This window comes from Perissodus microlepis, chromosome 1, assembly GCF_051167445.1.
Source record: "Perissodus microlepis isolate ML-2025 ecotype Zambia chromosome 1, ASM5116744v1, whole genome shotgun sequence".
Taxonomy (NCBI): domain Eukaryota; kingdom Metazoa; phylum Chordata; class Actinopteri; order Cichliformes; family Cichlidae; genus Perissodus; species Perissodus microlepis.
The window spans coordinates 21,848,841-21,865,894 of NC_140461.1; the positions used below are offsets into that span (position 1 = coordinate 21,848,841).

General features: G+C 39.6%; 1 protein-coding gene across 3 annotated transcripts in view; it reads left to right on the plus strand.

The window, feature by feature from the left end:
- Positions 1-17,054, plus strand: part of entrep2 (endosomal transmembrane epsin interactor 2) — a 107,991-nt gene that overhangs the window by 70,955 nt on the left and 19,982 nt on the right. For all 3 annotated transcript variants that reach the window (XM_084935330.1, XM_084935338.1, XM_084935348.1), the window contains exon 3: positions 13,684-13,794. In XM_084935330.1, the coding sequence (XP_084791456.1) occupies positions 13,684-13,794 (111 nt within the window). The remainder of the gene's footprint in view (positions 1-13,683; positions 13,795-17,054) is intronic.

Sequence of the window (17,054 nt, forward strand, 5' to 3'; positions counted from 1 at the left end):
AGTTAAAGTAAATAACTTTCCCATTTCTTATTTACATAATTTAACATTTTCTTAAAGATACAAATACAAATTCAATACAAAATACAAATATCATTAATATTGTAAACCTTATTTATATAACAATAAGTTGGGGGAATAGGGTTAGTATGCTGATGCCACAGTTCCTGGCACATTTATGTTTCCAAAGTTACTTATTATATGATGCTTTTTACCAAGTCTGTGTGAGGCTAGTATCGGCTGCCATGCTAGCAGCTTGGTGATATCGAATGTTAGCTGATGTCAGCAGAAAAAATTACATGTAGCCATTAGTTTTTGATTGGATTCCCTTAATTTAAAAATATATATGGAGAAATGTTCACATGGCGGTGCTAAACAAAAGACTATAGCTGTGGAGGCATTTCACTCAACAGCACAAAAGTCAACCTGAAGTGACATTTGAGGAAAATATGGGAGAGCACCAATGTCAGCAGACTCCATCATCACGTCGGGGGGGCCTTAAATGTCTGACTAGGGTTTCACAGCAGTCTGACTGAGAGTGTTTTTAATATGAGAATCAAGGATTAAAATGTTGGTGTATACACAAGTCTAGCAGTAGTTCAGTGGTTCTTTGATTGTGTCAAATAAACCACAGTAGATTAACTGAACTAGTGCACGCCCGTTCTACAGTATTGTTTGGCTTGTTTGTGCTGTTGGGAGAGTGTGGTAGATGTTGTTTATTTGCTAAAAATGGTTAATTTCAGCCTGTTGCTAGGTGGTTGTTAGGCACGTATGATTCAACTTTTGTGGCTATAAAAGAGATGTTGCTGTGAAAGTAAAATGATAGGATGCTTTCATAAGGTGTTATAGGTGCATAAAGACTATAATCAGGACATTTTAGTCTGTTGCTAGATGGTTGCCAAATATGATGGCAAAAACTTACATTGCTGTCTGAAAGAATGCAATTATTTGCAATAGAAAAGATATTAAATATCTAAACTATCTCTTACTATGTCTTGAAAAATATTAACTTATTTGGGGACAAATGACAAGGACAACAAAAGTCCGGAAAAGTAAGTGGTACTAAAAGGAAACAGCTTTAGGAATGTTTTGTAGGTTAACTGGCAACAGGTCAGTAACATGACTTGGTATAAAAAGAGCGTCTTGGAGAAGCAGAGTTTCTCAGAATTAAAGATGGGCAGAGTTTCACAAATTTTCAAAAAACAACATGGAATTGCCAGGATTTTGAATATCTCCTCATCTGTGGATAATAATATCATCAAAAGAATCTGGAGAAATCTCTACTTACAAGGGACAAATCCAAAAATCAGTATTGGATTTCACTGATCTCTGGGCCCTCAGGCAGCACACTGTTAAAAATAGGCATGATTATCCATGGAAATCACTGCACGGGCTCAGAAACACTTTTAAAAATCAGTGTCTGTGAATCAATCATAACATCCACAAATGCAGATCAAAGCTGTATCATGCAAGAAGAACATGATCCAAAAATAATGCCGTTTTCTCTGAATCTCTAATGATGAGTTGGATTAAATGGTGGGGGAAAATGCTGGACAGGCCTGAGGTGCCTAAATGTATAGTGAAAGTGTACTGGGAATGTCTGGCAGAGGCCTTGGTCCATGAGATCTACAACTCCCGTATTCCAAAGGTGTCTGGGGACACTGAGTCCAAATAGACAATGCACCACATGCCTATTGGTTCCTGTCGGTAACTTTTCAACCACATAGTGGAAATCAGAGGTGGAGAGACCTATCAGCTGCTGGGTACTGGTAGGCCAAGCGGAGCACGACTCTGGTGGTAGCTGAAGCAAAAATTTCAGTGTTGGAAGAGTTTGGTGTAGCCATGGTACAAGACTTTCAGTCTGCCTTGAAGCAATTCTGGCAAACTGTCAGGTCCCTCAGGACTCAGACAACCTGTCCATAACCGTAGTTAAATAACATTGTGGCCTGGCCCCTGGGGTGGATGAGCTTTTTCCCTGAGTTCCTTAAGGCCTAAATGTTGTAGAGCTGTCTTGGTTGACATGTCTCTGCAGCGCCATGTGGAGAAATAAAGTGGTGCATCTGGATTGGCAGAGTGTGCTTCCCTCCTGGGAAGTTCTATGCCAGGGAACTAGAAAGGGGAGTTCATCCAGGAGGAACAATGATGAATGGGATGAACAATTCATCTCAGTCACAGAATGCTAGATCAGGTCTTTATCCACTTGAGGACATTTTGAGTGCACGGCTGGGCATCCTACCTACCAGGAGTAGACTCGTGACACACTGGAGAGGTTATGTCTCTCTGCTGGTTTGAGTTTTCCCCCAGGTGAGCTGGAGGTGGTGCCTGGGGCGAAGGAGGTCTAGGCTTCACTGCTCTCCTGCTGCCCTTGCAACCCAGCCTTGGACAAATGAATGGAAATGGATGGATTCATTGTTTGTTGTGCACAATTCAGCTTTTGTGGGTATAAATTAAATTGTTGTGGAATATTTACTTGTGTGCCATGTTTGGTTGCTTTGTTCCAAGTGGTCTAGCAGGAGTTTGCGGCCAAAGAAGTAAGACACAGACAAAGATTTTTTTCTATTATGGTAAGATTTCCAGTTGTTTGATCCTTTACTTTTTTTAGAAACAGAGATTTTATTCTGTACTACGTTTTGTGCTTTCCATTGTATGATTCGTTTAATTGGTACAGCATCATCATTGGTTTTCAGTGAACAGACAAAAGCAGTCGGCATCTTTTACAAAGTTCCTCCTGTACTTCTGTGTGGTGTGAGTGTCTTCTGGGACCAACTTCATTATAGGCTGTCTCATTACAGCAGCCCCCCTACTAAGAGCCTGCAGAGAGGAGCAGAGAAGGCAAAGCCTTCTTGTTTTAGCCCTTTAGAGGTCAGCAGTTGATTAAAATGTTGAGAAGTAGAGGTTAATCAGCTACTGACCCTCAGGGTGATATTGTCTTTCATGGTCGGTTTTAATCAATAAGTGCGAGTGCTGGCACAGAGACGAACTTCTCCGCTCTCTATACAGAGCCTATACTTCTACTTCCCAAACACTGCCTCCCTGATTACCTGTCATATAAATTCTTTTTCTCATGTGAACATTTTGAAGTAGAGAGCTATACTTTAGGTGTTAAAAGACATTATTAAGAAGTCAAAGGTTACATTCAAGACAATCTTGTAAGATATAGTGTAATGTGCACGCTGTTCAGACTTCAAGTCTCATTTGCCACAAAAAGTTGTCGGACTGTAACTTCCGCAGCCCGTCTCAAACCAAAGACACCAGTCCATCACACCTGGCGATGATGTAGTCTGACATGCTGTCAACACGACTGCACATCAAAAGTGTACAAAGTCAAGAAGCAAGGGGGTCCTTGCTTCTTGAGGGGGTCCTTTTGTCCCTCTGTGGGGGGATACTCCCACTAGGTTTAAATCTGGGACTCCCCACCATTTGACCTTAGAACTGAAGAAGCTTCTTGGATGAGAGGTGAAACGTCTTCAAGCAACTTAAATGGTAAATGGCCTGTATTTGTATAGCGCTTTACTAGTCCCTAAGGACCCCAAAGCGCTTTACACAACCAGTCATCCACCCATTCACGCACACATTCACACAACTTAAAGAAGTCCAGACGCTTTTCTTTGCAAGCTCCTTTGACTACGATGACCTGGATGACTGAGAACCTTCACAGACAAGAAGCAAGGTGCTTTTTTTAATATTACAGTCAACAACTAAACATCTGGTGTAAGAACAATTAAATACAGCTGGTAGGAAAATAAGAAAATATTACAGCTATTTTTAGTGCTGTGACCTCTGCAGGAACAGCTTAGGTACGACAAAGAGCAGTCAACACTTCATCAATCCCTCCATAACCCCAGTTTCATATTCATTGCAAAATACATAAAGATGGGAATTTAATCCCTGTGGAGGGTAAAAAAGAAACAGTACTGAGAATATGCAGATTTGTATGCTGCATTTAACTCTGTTTATAGTTGGGTGTACTGGTGTTATGACTTCTGCAAATTAATATGTCTCCCGTTATCCATAAACACATATCTGTACATGGCTTAGGCTTTAAATTGATGTGCTCTCCTGCAATGAAGCCATTTCCCATCAGGATGAGGAGTGTATAAAGTCATTACCTCTGGTTTAGTGTGGTGTCTCCTGGGTTCAGGTGCTGAGAGTTAGTATCAACACCTCCACTGTTTATTTGGACCAGCACTGAACTCGGGGTCACTCAACTTCCATCACACCTAATCCTGATGATGTGAAAACACAGACACACACACAGACATAAATATACCCCTTCACCCTCACTACAGGGGAAAGCAGAAATGTACCTGTTAGCAGCGAGAGACAATGAGATCCAGCTGTTGCTGCCCTCTATTTGATTCCTCCTGTGTTTTTCTAAGTCAATATGACAGACGCCAACTCACTGTTTTCTTTCTTGATTATGTTTTAACCCTAAAGCTTTGTGCAATTTATGTCCGTAATGTAACATTACTTAAAGAGGCAAAGCAATTTAGCTCATCTGTAATGCCAAAACACAGCACACTGTTGCTTTTTCCCATTATAAACTCAGTCATGATCTGTCATTGTCCGTAAAAATGCTTTTTGCGTGCAGATGTTTCTGATCTCTGCAGGGGCATGAGGATTGATATACAGTGTCAGAGGGAAACTGAATCAGAGGGGTTGTGATCTGCTGAGCAGAAGCAAAAACAAAACAACATTGCCTCCATCTCTTGTGGCTCAGGGATAATTGAAAATAAATAGTGTTGTGTCGCAGTGCTGCTGCAGACTAAATACTAATTTGTGCTGCAGTCAGAGGACGTTAACACTGATTCAAATTCTCCTTTTGTTCTGTCCCCTTCTGATCAAAACTGTCAAATCTTATTATTATTTCACCCTCCAAACAGTTAAAGCACAGCTGTTGATTATAATATCTTTTAAAAGAGGGTTATTTAAATGTTGTTATACCCTACAGTGTAGTCACTGGAAGCACTACAACATGAGCCCGCATCTCATTGTCATACCACATTATTTAACTTTATCTGTTGCTGTGAATTTTCGTTTGATGTCATGATGGCTCGTCCATTTGAACCACTCCAGTTTGCACCTGCCTGACACCTATTGGTCACAAAAGGAAAACTTTAATTAGAGCTGAAAGTTAGATTCTCAACATTAATATCCTGCCAGTGGTAGAGATGGCTTATCTTAAGAGTAAAATATCTTGGAGTGCTTATCCAACAGCAACACTACTGAACACTTTTTCTTTATATTCTGTCAGGAAAATGGTCAATAAAAAGGGAAAATAGAAATAAAATACAGTATATAAGGCGAAAACAGTTCTAATCAGCTTGAAGGTGAAGATTTCAAGTCATCTTTATTCTTCAACACAGCCTGAACTCTCCTAGGCCTGCTTTCTTGTAATTTCTTTAAGTTGTCTTCAGGAATAGTTTTCCTCTTCTTGCAGGAATTTCAAAGCTCTTCTTTGGATGCTGGTTGTGTCTTCTTCTGTTTTGTTTCCAGATGCTTTCCAGATGGTATGTATGGTGGATCAAACTCTGATAATACTGTTCTGCATTCATAATTACATAAATTCTGACAAGATACCCGACCACTGACTGAAACACAGCCCCAAATCATGACAGAGACTCCACTATGCTTTAGTGGAGATAGTGTTGTAGACACTTACTGCAGTACCTCACTCCTTTCCCTACTCCGTGCTTATTGTTGATGATTTGAACCAAGAAACTTCCAGATTTGGATTAATCAGTCTATAATGGATCTCTGAGGTCGTGTGTCAGGTCTTTGCTGGATTTTTCTTCCTGTTTCTTAAACTCATGACTTTCAGATTCTGTTAATCTGCTGTAGTTTTTAAAGCCTGCCACTCCTTCTTTTGTCCTCCACTTGTCCAGTTTCTTACTGGACACACACCATACAGGAGTACAGGAGGAACTTTGTAAAAGATGCCAGCTGCTTTCATCCATTCACTGAAAACCAATGATGATTCTGTGCCAATTAAACGTCTTCAGCTAATAACTCTTTGGGAATGAACGTGTTGGTACAAAAATACGATTTTATGCACCTATTTCATAGATTCACCTAAAGAAATGGGAAGAAATGTTTTGTTGCCTTGTGTAGACACATCATTGGTTTATCCATTGAGTTAGGTGGGGTTTTTTTGTCTTGAATGATTTATGGCTGTTAAATGACTCAACAAACAGCAACAACAAAATTCCTTTGAAGATGGTTAGGCGTAAGGACAGGACTGAAACTTAGTGAAAGCAGCCAAAGAAAAACATTGAAAGGCCTGCAGAAGAGAGCTACTGCTCAAGACCACTTCTAAAAAATATAAGGAAATCTGGTTCCTTGGAAGCAAGCTATAAAGAAAAGAAGCATGGCTCAAGACTTTTGCACAGCACTAAAAGTAATGACTCAGCAACAAATAATCTAAATTGCCACCATGTAGAAACTCGATTCTTAAAAAAAGTCGACCCAACATCACTCACTGGTTTGTGGCCATCAACGTGTTAGTTTGGTTTTTTAACTGATGTGATATGTGAGAGCTACAGATGATTAAGTAACTGAGGGTATTTCAAGCTTATGTTAGTAATTTGTCGCTTGCCTGATAAGACACATCATAAATCATTCCCTGCTTTAACTTGTGTTTCCTTCTAAATAAGACCCCAATTCACTTGATTAACACATGCTTTGTTGAAAAACACTGCAGAATTTTTTTTTGAAAGTCTTCACTAAGGTATTAAAATAAGTGAGAATTAGAGCAATTTTATCAATGATTGTTATCCAAATAAAGTAAAATTAATGACTCTCCACTTTAAGGAAATGGATTGATGGGAATTATGATTGAATAAAATACTGGTTAAAACATCAGCTGAGCTCTGAGCTTCAATATTAAGGTTTTGACAGCTTTAAGCACTCAGTGTCGAGTGTGAATTAGTTTGGATTAGGGATTCAACATAGCCCCAACTAAAAACTAAGATCTTTAAAATCCAGTAACTTCTATCCCTAGATCTTGCTTAAAAAACACCTCTTGGTACTGATATATAGTGGGTATTACAGCATTATCATTACAAAGCTAACTGGCAGACTTCTGATGGTTCTCATACACACTAAAAAATGCTGTATATCCACTCGAAGCGGTGAGATTTGTGAGTACAAGGTGTACTCTGAAATCCATAACATGCTGTGGTTTGCACTTTCAGTGCATCTTTGATGAGCCGATGGCTGTTGGAATTTCTGCCTTTGCATCTGCCTCGCTCCACAAACCAGAGTAGCTGTGCAAATACTGTTTTCAATTATGCTTATCATTTTGTAAGTTAAAAAAATTAAGTACAGCACAGTCAGCAAACATGAATGTTAAGTTAGTCTGTCTAATGTTGTTAATGCAGTTACTACCACACCCTACTTTTCAAATGAGGTTGTGGCATGTGAAAAAAAAAAGAATTCAACATCTCAAGTAACATCTGGATGAGCTAGTAGTTTAAAAATAAGTGCTATGGACAAATGAAGTTAAAATTAAGTTAACCAACAATTTGCCAGCAAGATTAATTTTTTAAAAATGGCCAATTTTTTTTAATCCTTAGTGGAGTGGTGGAGCATGGGCAAAAGGAGAAGCCATTAAATTTCGGTACACATCTGATTCCCCTTCCTGAAAATTTCCATATTGGGCACTGGCCTTGGTAGAGGATTTGCTTTCTCAGTCTTCCTTAAATATTAACCAAGCATTGGGCTTGTAGCAGCCAGAGGCAGAAAAACTAGACTCGCCAAACTGACAGACTTTGCTCAACATCAGCAAATTCTTGATGCAAATGTCGTGCACCCAGACAAGAAGCAAACACTGAAACGAGACTGGTTGTTATGAAAGCAGAACTCAAACTGTGCTTCAAGAAACACACGCTGAAGGCTCTGATATGACCTAACCTGAACAACGCTGAAAATGTGCAGATGGAGCTTAATGCTGTGTGTCTCACACCGCTAATAGGGTGTGATGGGTGGGGTTACAGTAGTGACCTATGTTTCATGAAAAAACAAGTTGCACTCCATTAAAAATTTAGGAGAAGCTCATATTCATTTCTGTTTTTGGTTTTATTTATTTTATTTTTTATTTCATTTGCCAGAAAGATTTGCACACAACTGTACAATGTCTTGTTAGAACATACTGTACTTTCTGTATGACAGCTGTGCAAATGTGGCAGCTTCAGGCCATAAAATATTCCATTATTCCTGCTGAAAATACTGCTGACATTGTCATTTGGTGATATGCAGTAAGAGCCCCCAGTTTCCTTTGATCTTTTTTCAATTAAATACCTTTAGTAAGCTTATAATAAAGCAATGTGAGTTCAGCTCTTCAGCCCAAGGCTTATTTGTGATGGTGGTCATGGAAGCACATACATGGAAAAAGGGCTTTAACACAGAAAAGTGGAGATTGCAGCACAGATATCTCTTTTTGCCCTGCTTCTTTAGACAGAATTTTTAAAGATGAATGTATAGTTTATATACATTATTATTATATATATATATAATTATATATTATATATAGTTTATATAAACCGCTGAATTGACAACTTCTGAATTCCTTTAAAAGTCCACATTCTTAAAGGACTACTTTGGCATTTTGGAGATTTGTGATGGCCAGAAGATCAACACGACTCTCTGTTAAATATGCAGCTACAGCCAACAGCTGGTTAGCGTAGCACAAAGACTGTAAATATGCCAAACAGGAGTTCATTGTGGACGTTTGTGTTTTGCAGACTACTTGGGTTGATTTTCAAATATGCCCCTTGATAAGATTAAACCTTAACTTCTAATGCAGAGGAGTATCAAACATGCATTTTTGATGATTTGGGAATGACTCACTGCCTTACTGTCATTGTGAGCATCCTTGAAACGCCTGCAGCTTTGATTGAATAACACTACTTGACTTGCTGGTTGGGCTATTTCTTGAGATGAAAATAAAATGTGACAAAAAACACGCCACCCGGAGTGGTGTTGGGCTGTGAAGGTTATTTCACCATCCACGCTCTGGAATAACATGGATGTAACAGTAACAGATGTTCCAGTCAGCACTGTCCAGGGTGTACTCAAACTCCTGCTCTGTGGCAGCTGGGACGGACTCCAGCACTCCCGTGACCTGGATGGAAGGATGAAAATGGATGAAGATGGATGGATATTCATCACATAGAAAACCCCATCTTTTTTAATCATACGAATCAGAAAACCTGAAGCAGCAAGACTTCTGATCGCCATGCAAATCAACTGACTTTTCTATCACTATTGTTAAGAGCTCTTTTTATAGTATGTGTTTTTCAGAGTATGAAAAGTGAGCAGCTTTCATAGAAATAAATCAGGCAATCAGGCAGCTTCCAGTCCTTTAAGAAATCCATAGAACACGCTTGGGAAAATGTTGCCCCGGACAATATAACTGTAGCAGTTTTACAGTTTTTGTATGGATGCATGCATCCATACAAAAAGCATCATCACTTTTCTTTGCATGTGAAGAACAAACTGGATGCAGAACACTAAGAGGCTAAGCTGCAACCAAATGATTTGAGCCTCAGTGACAGTTATGGAGAATTACAGCGGCACACCTTGGGCCTTATATGCTAATCTATGTGTGTCTGATGGAGATGAATGGTGATTGTATTATGGTGTATTGTCCTCCGTAGAGAGTGTTAAACGATGTGATGATGACATGCAGCGTAAATCTGCCACGACCGAGTGCCGTGTGTGTGGCTTTTTTGTGTGTGTGTTTTCCTTTTTGGCATGCAGAGGCCAGCACAGCAGTAATTAATGACTAGCTGCTAATGGTGCTGTGTGATCCTACATAGTAATGAGAAAGTATTGTATGAGGCCAGGCATGACAATCAGTTCAGCAATGAGAAAACATTGTGGTGCACAGGTGAGAGCCTCAATCACACAGGCCTGGGGAGGACAAATCAAAGGGATTTATTTGTGGTCTTTTCTAAAATAGAAACACACACACACGCACACACACACATTTGGGTGTCTGCACGAGCGGCATAGTAAATCTGAACCGATGAAGTTGGCTGCACCTGCTCTTCTGTTTCATGGCTGTGTGCTTTTTATTGTAGCCATATATTGAGATAAAGGGTAATTGTAAGATCTGACACAGATTCACGAAACAGTTATGCAAATGCGCCCGACTAGAAATTAAATATCCTTTTAAAGAAACATGATATTACGGCGCCGCACTCCAGCAGTCACTGGAGCTTTGATAAAGAAAAACAGTTTTCTCCTCTGTTTGAATTGCAGCTGGTAATTGTTTGAGGCACAGTACTGTATCTGACTGGCTCAGCAGGCAACAAGGCAAACACGGAGTGCTTTCAATAATGTGCAACTTATGGCCGTGTGTGTCAGCCAAGGAGCTTTTACTGTCATCACTTTGCACATTACAATAACCTCATCATGGTATTTTCTGTCGTGGCATCATTCAAGTTAAATGCTCCTGCAGCCCCAGTTGAACTAATGAAAATGCCTTCTGCTTCCTGTTCACTTCCGCAGAACAGCCGTCTGCAAATGTTAACTATTACTGTCAATACAGGATGAACCAATTGGGGATATTGTGACAAAAAGTCTGTTTCTCTGCTTATTACCATATTCATCTACAATACCGTATTAATTTCCACACCAAAAGAGCCCTCACCATTGCTGGGTGCAACCTGAATAGAGAATAATAAATCCAGGATGCCAAGAGAAAATTGTGCAGCACAGCCTTGCATTAGTGATGTTGCTTTTTACAAACCTCAGTTAGATAGTTTCAAAACACTTGTCAGAAAGAATGAGCAGGAACAGTAGATCCGTGTGTTTATGTTTTTTAAACTGTAACAGGAAGATCCTGTTGGTTTGGCTGACAAATGTCAGCCCTGTGTACACAGACACTTCCACACTTTGTCCAGCAGTCAGAAAATCAGTCATAGCTGCTATTTACAGATGCATCTAATCGATGATAATGAGCTAATGTTTTGTCAAGGAGACAATTGATCAAATTCCCTATATGACAGTGTGTTTGACAGCACTATACAGTGTGTGTATACGTGCTTTCATGATTTAGCTATTGTTTTATAAATTAGCTCAAGCAGTACAGTTTAGATTTATGTATAGCCACACGCTGCGTATCATTTTCCATGCATCTTAAAAGGAAGAAAAACTCACTCTGTAAGAAATTTATTCTGTTAAATTATGGAAAAGTGCTCGCAGCTAGATTTGACAGTATCAAAAAATTGTACTTATTGTGAAATAAAAAACAAAACAGTTTCTTACTGTAATAATACTGCATTATACTTTCATCAAACAGATTATCACTGCGCTCAGATGACTTAATCCACTGGTCATGAGGGAAAAATGCCTATTAATGAACCAGTTGTGAGTTGTTGGTGGAGATTACTGGCAGTTGTTTGCGAAGAGGTACAAACCCCCAAAAATTGTGACACTGTGTAAGTTGTGAATATAAACAGAATGTAGTAATTTGCAGTTCTCATGAACACATATTTGATTAAAACTAGATTGTGGAAAACATATCAAAGTGAGAAAATTTGCCATGTTAAGAAAAAGCTTGTTTAGCTTATTTTCTTTTGAATTTGATTGCAAAAAAAGTGGAATGAGCCAACAAAAGGCTGGTAAGTAAGAAAGTTAGTGGTATTAAAAGGAAACTTTTGCAGCTAATTAGATTAACTGGTAACAGGTCAGTATGGGTGTAAGTGAAAGACGCATAAGTGATTATGCTCTCAGTTTGTGCAATAGGTTGCTGTTAATATAAATGGAAAGATTGAGGAGAAGAAGAAGATATAATTAACATTTATCAGAAAAGCTGGGAAATGACTAGGTTACAGTGATTTAGTAAATTAAAAATAATTTACAATAAGGAGTTTTGAGTTGTTGTCTTTGTGTCTGTCCTTGTGGTGATTGTTGTTAGACAAAGTGTTCAGCTGCATGTCCAGCTTGTAGTGCAGATTGTGATTCATTCAGTATCCAAATCCATTCACCAGAGACACTGTCATGTTTATCTGCTGATGGAGGAGTCCAAATATTATGCTGATTATAACTGCATTTAAACAACAACAGCAAGGATTTTGCTCACGGCACGTGGCCATCCTGTGCTGTTTGGTTGAAACAACATTATGTCCTTCATGTTGGACATGTTTTGTCATCCACTTTGAAACATTTTTTTTTTATTTTAACAGATGGGAAGTCTATTTTTGACTAATGTCTCTCAAGATGTCACCAATGGTCGGGCAGCAAGTTACTGAGCGCAGTTGTGTCCTTGCAGTGCAGAACTTCAAAAACATGCGTAGTGCCACATCGGTATTAAATATATGAGACAGGCTCCTTGTTTTAGAGGTATGGAAATTTTTTTAACAATACATTTCTTGAAGACCAGATTGCTCAGTCTGGTATTGTTCTTGCGCAGCTATTAAGCCACCGAACCAGACAGCTAATATCACATTCAAATGAAATACTAATTAAGAAGATATACACATCATTACCACCGATGCACCATGGGACTCCAGAGTCATGCTCTGTCTGTCTCCTCCCCTGCATGTTTCTGTCCGCATTTATTACCGGTTGTCTCCTTCGTTTCTTTTTTCTTTTCTCTGCATTCATCCTCACTCTTTTTTTTCTTTTCTCTGCATTCATCCTCACTCTTTTTTTTCTTTTCTCTGCATTCATCCTCACTCTTTTTTTTTCTTTTGTTTGCATTCATCCTCACTCTTTTCCTTCTATTTATTTATTTGCTTTCTGCCATCTAAGGAGTTGCTCCTCAAGCTTTCCCATCAGCCCCTCAATCTTTCAATTTTCTGTCATGGAAAAAAGCACTCAAACTTATCGCTCCATCTGTTTATTACATGCCACCTCCAGCTCCTTCCCTTCTCCACCTCCTTGTCTCTCTCTCCTCCTCTCCATCTGTTTATGTGTGTTCCCAATAACCTTTTTACGCATCGAACTCCTCCTTCTAGTGACCTCAGTGTCCTCGGCCAATGCTGTTCCAGTGTCCCAACACTCTGCAAAAGCAAACTTTGGGAATAGCTCCACATTACAGTTTTCAATCAGATGCAGCTGTGGTGTCAGTTTTGGTACACAATGCAGGGGACTGGTTTTCAGTTTCCTGGACAGGAGTCATTTTCAAAACTCTTTTCTTTTACGCTTGACCTGCAATGTCAAGTTGCAGGAATAGAAGCCATGTTTCCACTAACAGGATTGATATCCAAGAAAATAAAAAAGAAACCTTTACCCCCAGGAAAACGGGGTCGAGGGAGAGACACCACCACTGGTTTAGAGTGTAAGACAATATTACATCTGTTGAGGTTGTACATGTGTGTCTGAGAGAGATGAGCTACTTCACTGCTGTGATGATGTTGAGAAACATAGAAATAAGTTTTGAATTTCAATCCCTCAGTAAGTTGTTTCTTGTGTCATTGTGTGCCTTCAGACTGTGGAGGCCTGAGGGGGAACAGGTTATTGATTTCTCCTGACATCAGAGCTAATTTCCTCTTTGGTGATCTGTTAGAGTCACTGTGAGTAACGATTGATTAGAGAAGTACACTGCGCCTCTGCTACTTTCAGCAACAGTATCAGAAAGTGCTGAATCAATTTTAGTAGCAACAAGCAGGGACAATTTGCCATTAATACCATTATGATTCAAATATTTTCTCTCTTCTTTCTCTCTTTTTCTCACAGATCACATTCTTCATGCTGCTGTCTGCAGTTTGTGTGATGCTAAACCTGGCGGGCTCCATCCTCTCTTGCCAGAACGCTCAACTTGTCAACTCTCTGGAAGACTGTCAGCTGGTGAGACCAACTGGACCTTAGCCCATGCATGCTCCAGCTTTGCAGTACACTCCAAAAAAGACATTAATCTTTTAATGTGGCTTTTTGGAGGCTTAAACTTAATTAAAGATAATTGGAAGAAATGATGCAGTGTTTCTGATCTGTACTGATTAGACAGTGTATTGAACCTAGTACTGAACTTGACTCATACAAAATAAAGAAAAAAGCTCTTGTTTTCATAAATAAATTAGTAAAATCAGAGCACACAGACATCAAATCCAATCAAAACTTTGCTGAATAGTATATCTAGCCAGTCTGTCCATAGTTCATATTTACCAAACAGAGCAGCCAATCAACATTTTTCATGTCTAGAACTCTACATAACCCCTTGTCACCAGAATGAACACCTGAGTTGACCCACTAGCAGTCAATGATAAGTAATGGATCTTAATATTGATATGTTATCACTAACATTTGTAGGGGTATGCACTAAGGCTGTGAATAAAAGTGAAAACAATATATATGGTCGAAAGGGATCATGAAGAGTGAGTGACTAATAGAAATGTGTTGTCTGCATGTGAGCCTACATCTACGAATGCGAGCACACGATGGGCTGACGGGCAGCGCTTCTGTTCCAAACAGGCTGCAGGACTGAGTCAGCACCAAAAGTCAGCTGAACTATTTGTCTGTTGATGACTAATGGCTCCCAATAAACACATCCATCTCTGCCAGAGCTGAAATAAAATAGATAAACAACTCTGCAAGAGAAAGCCAATGTTTTTTCTTTCTTTCTGTTTCACTCCGATAAAGTTGGGAGACATTTTTAAAAAGTGTGGTCAAAACAAACACAGCAGACGGTGAGAAACCCCGACTGTAACGGTGCGTTCAAGCATACAGATACATTAAAGGGCCCAAAATACGCCACCAGAAGCGCTTGTCACTTCTTGCTGGAAATTTCCTCTCCCCGAATGTTTTAATGTCAGAATTGGTGGAGCGGCCGTCACCAGCAATATGTGTAACTTTCTCAAACTGTTGTCCTGACGTCTACATCCACTTCATGCTTTGATTGGTCAGCTGGGCAGAGGTGTGAAAGCTGGGAGAACTTCTAACTCAACTCAGTGAATGTCTTGAGGAAAGTTTCTGAAATGTAATTAAAAGTGAAAAATAGATATAACTTTAAAAATTCACATGATATTTAGAGGAATAATCCACCACCAGAACAGTTGTGGTCACACTTTCCAGAGAGTTGCAACTCCTACTTTTCATGAACTACTAGACTGCAGCCTTAGTGTGCACACAGCTATGGCTAACTAATGGCTCGCTCACATGAGAGTAAAAATAGGACAGCAACCTCTTTGTGTCTGCTAAAAATTGGTGGTTGCTCAGGGATTGCAGTAAACTCTTTTCACTTTTGGCAATCAATTGCAAGAAGCTACTGAGCATGCAACACCCTCAAACTCTGGGCAGCCACTTTTGATCACTGGTGTCCTTGTGGGAGGCAACCTGTCTCCCAACAATCACTGCATCAGACTCGAATAGCATTCACTCTCAGACAGACTGGTAAATGTTTAAAAATTATTGCAATCTAATTTATAAACACAGACAGATTGCGAACACACTGCAATCAGTTGGAGTCAGTCTGCAGTGATCAATGCAACTCGTCTGCAACAGGAGACTCAGCACTCGTTTCATTCTGGTTATATTCCTATAAAATAAAATTAAGGCTGAGGTGAGCTTCTATATCATTTTGCAGTTAAATTGCCAGTATCTACGTCACTATTTGTAGAAGGATTTGTGAATTTAATCTAAGTTTCAAACCTCCAGGTTTCTGGCAGGACGATGAAATTAAGCAGTTAATGTGAATTTCTGTGTATATAACAAATTTGCAATTTTCACTGATTTAATTGTCATATCAACACAAAGAGATAGCATGTAACTGCCAACTTGACCCTATTCAGTCGCAAACGAATAACAGACTGACTTCACCATTTTATCACTGTCTTAATGCAAAGTACCCCCTGTTCCAGCATTCATTTCTACGGCAACAAGATTGCGAGTTCATTGAACACTATCGCAATAGTTCTGCTCGTGCTGCTGTTTTCCACCACTGTTTTCCCTAATGTGACCATAAAGGACTTATTTTTTAATATAATTCCAGATTTGTTGTCTTCTCTCTTCCTGCAGTTTCTTTGCTCCTCTCTGCACCTTAAGCGCACTGAGCTAACTGCTCTGTTAGCCTGTGGTGCCGAGCACTTTGACTCACAGGTGTTTCTACAGTTTGTGGCCTGATTAAGTCACTGCACATTGGTGCTCTATTTTAGCCTCGCTGTAGTGTATATATGTCTGTAGTGCATCTGAATATATCGGAGACATTTGTTCATGCTGTTTTATTTATGTTAGGATGCTTTGGTGTCTTTTACGTTTTTCGTGTTATGACATTCGGGTGATGGTGATGGATCTGTCATCTGTAACCACAATCACACTGCATTCACCTGATTTCATTTTTTGTCGTGATTTCTTTTGGCCTTGATAGCAGCCGAGTGAAAATTTGATCTCGTCATAGCTCTACCTCGGACACATCTGAATGGAACTATGAATTAGGACTTTTCAAGCTTGAAGTATCTTTAGGTATTTGAGTGAGCTCCCATTTCACAACACAATCAAAACATCATGCAGATTTACATAATGAGATTCCTAGTTGATTTGTTTTTAATTCAATTCATAGTACCAGGGGTTTCTATCTTTTTCATGACTGATGCAGCCCCTGGTGATTCATCTGGCACCCAACCCACTAACCTGAGCGCTTCCACATTATAAACAGCTTTTGTCCTTATGCAAGTGGGAGCAGCCGACTACACCAACTTCACCGCTTTATGTGGCTCCCCAGAGACCCTCCCACAGTCGTGACTGAAATATTAATGTTCTTCATCTCCTTTCCCCAATGTAATTAACCCATACTTGTTGGGTTCATGTCCTGCTTTCTCTCAATCTGGGACACATAGCAGAGGTATGCTCTACCGCTGTCCCTTACTGGGAAGCTCATCATATCTCACAGTCCTTTGTCTCTTTATGCATGTGCAGGTGCCTTTCTCAATCACAGCGAAATACGTTTTGTGCCTCACGCGTGAACTTTGTCATCAAAGTTTTTGATTACACGCCCTGTAACTGAGAATATGTTTTATGTCAGGGGTAAATATGTCGCTCGTCACTCATCTTCAGAAAAAAGTGACATCAGAAAACCAAGCTCAGGCCTGATTTGTGCGTGTATGTGTGTGTGTGAC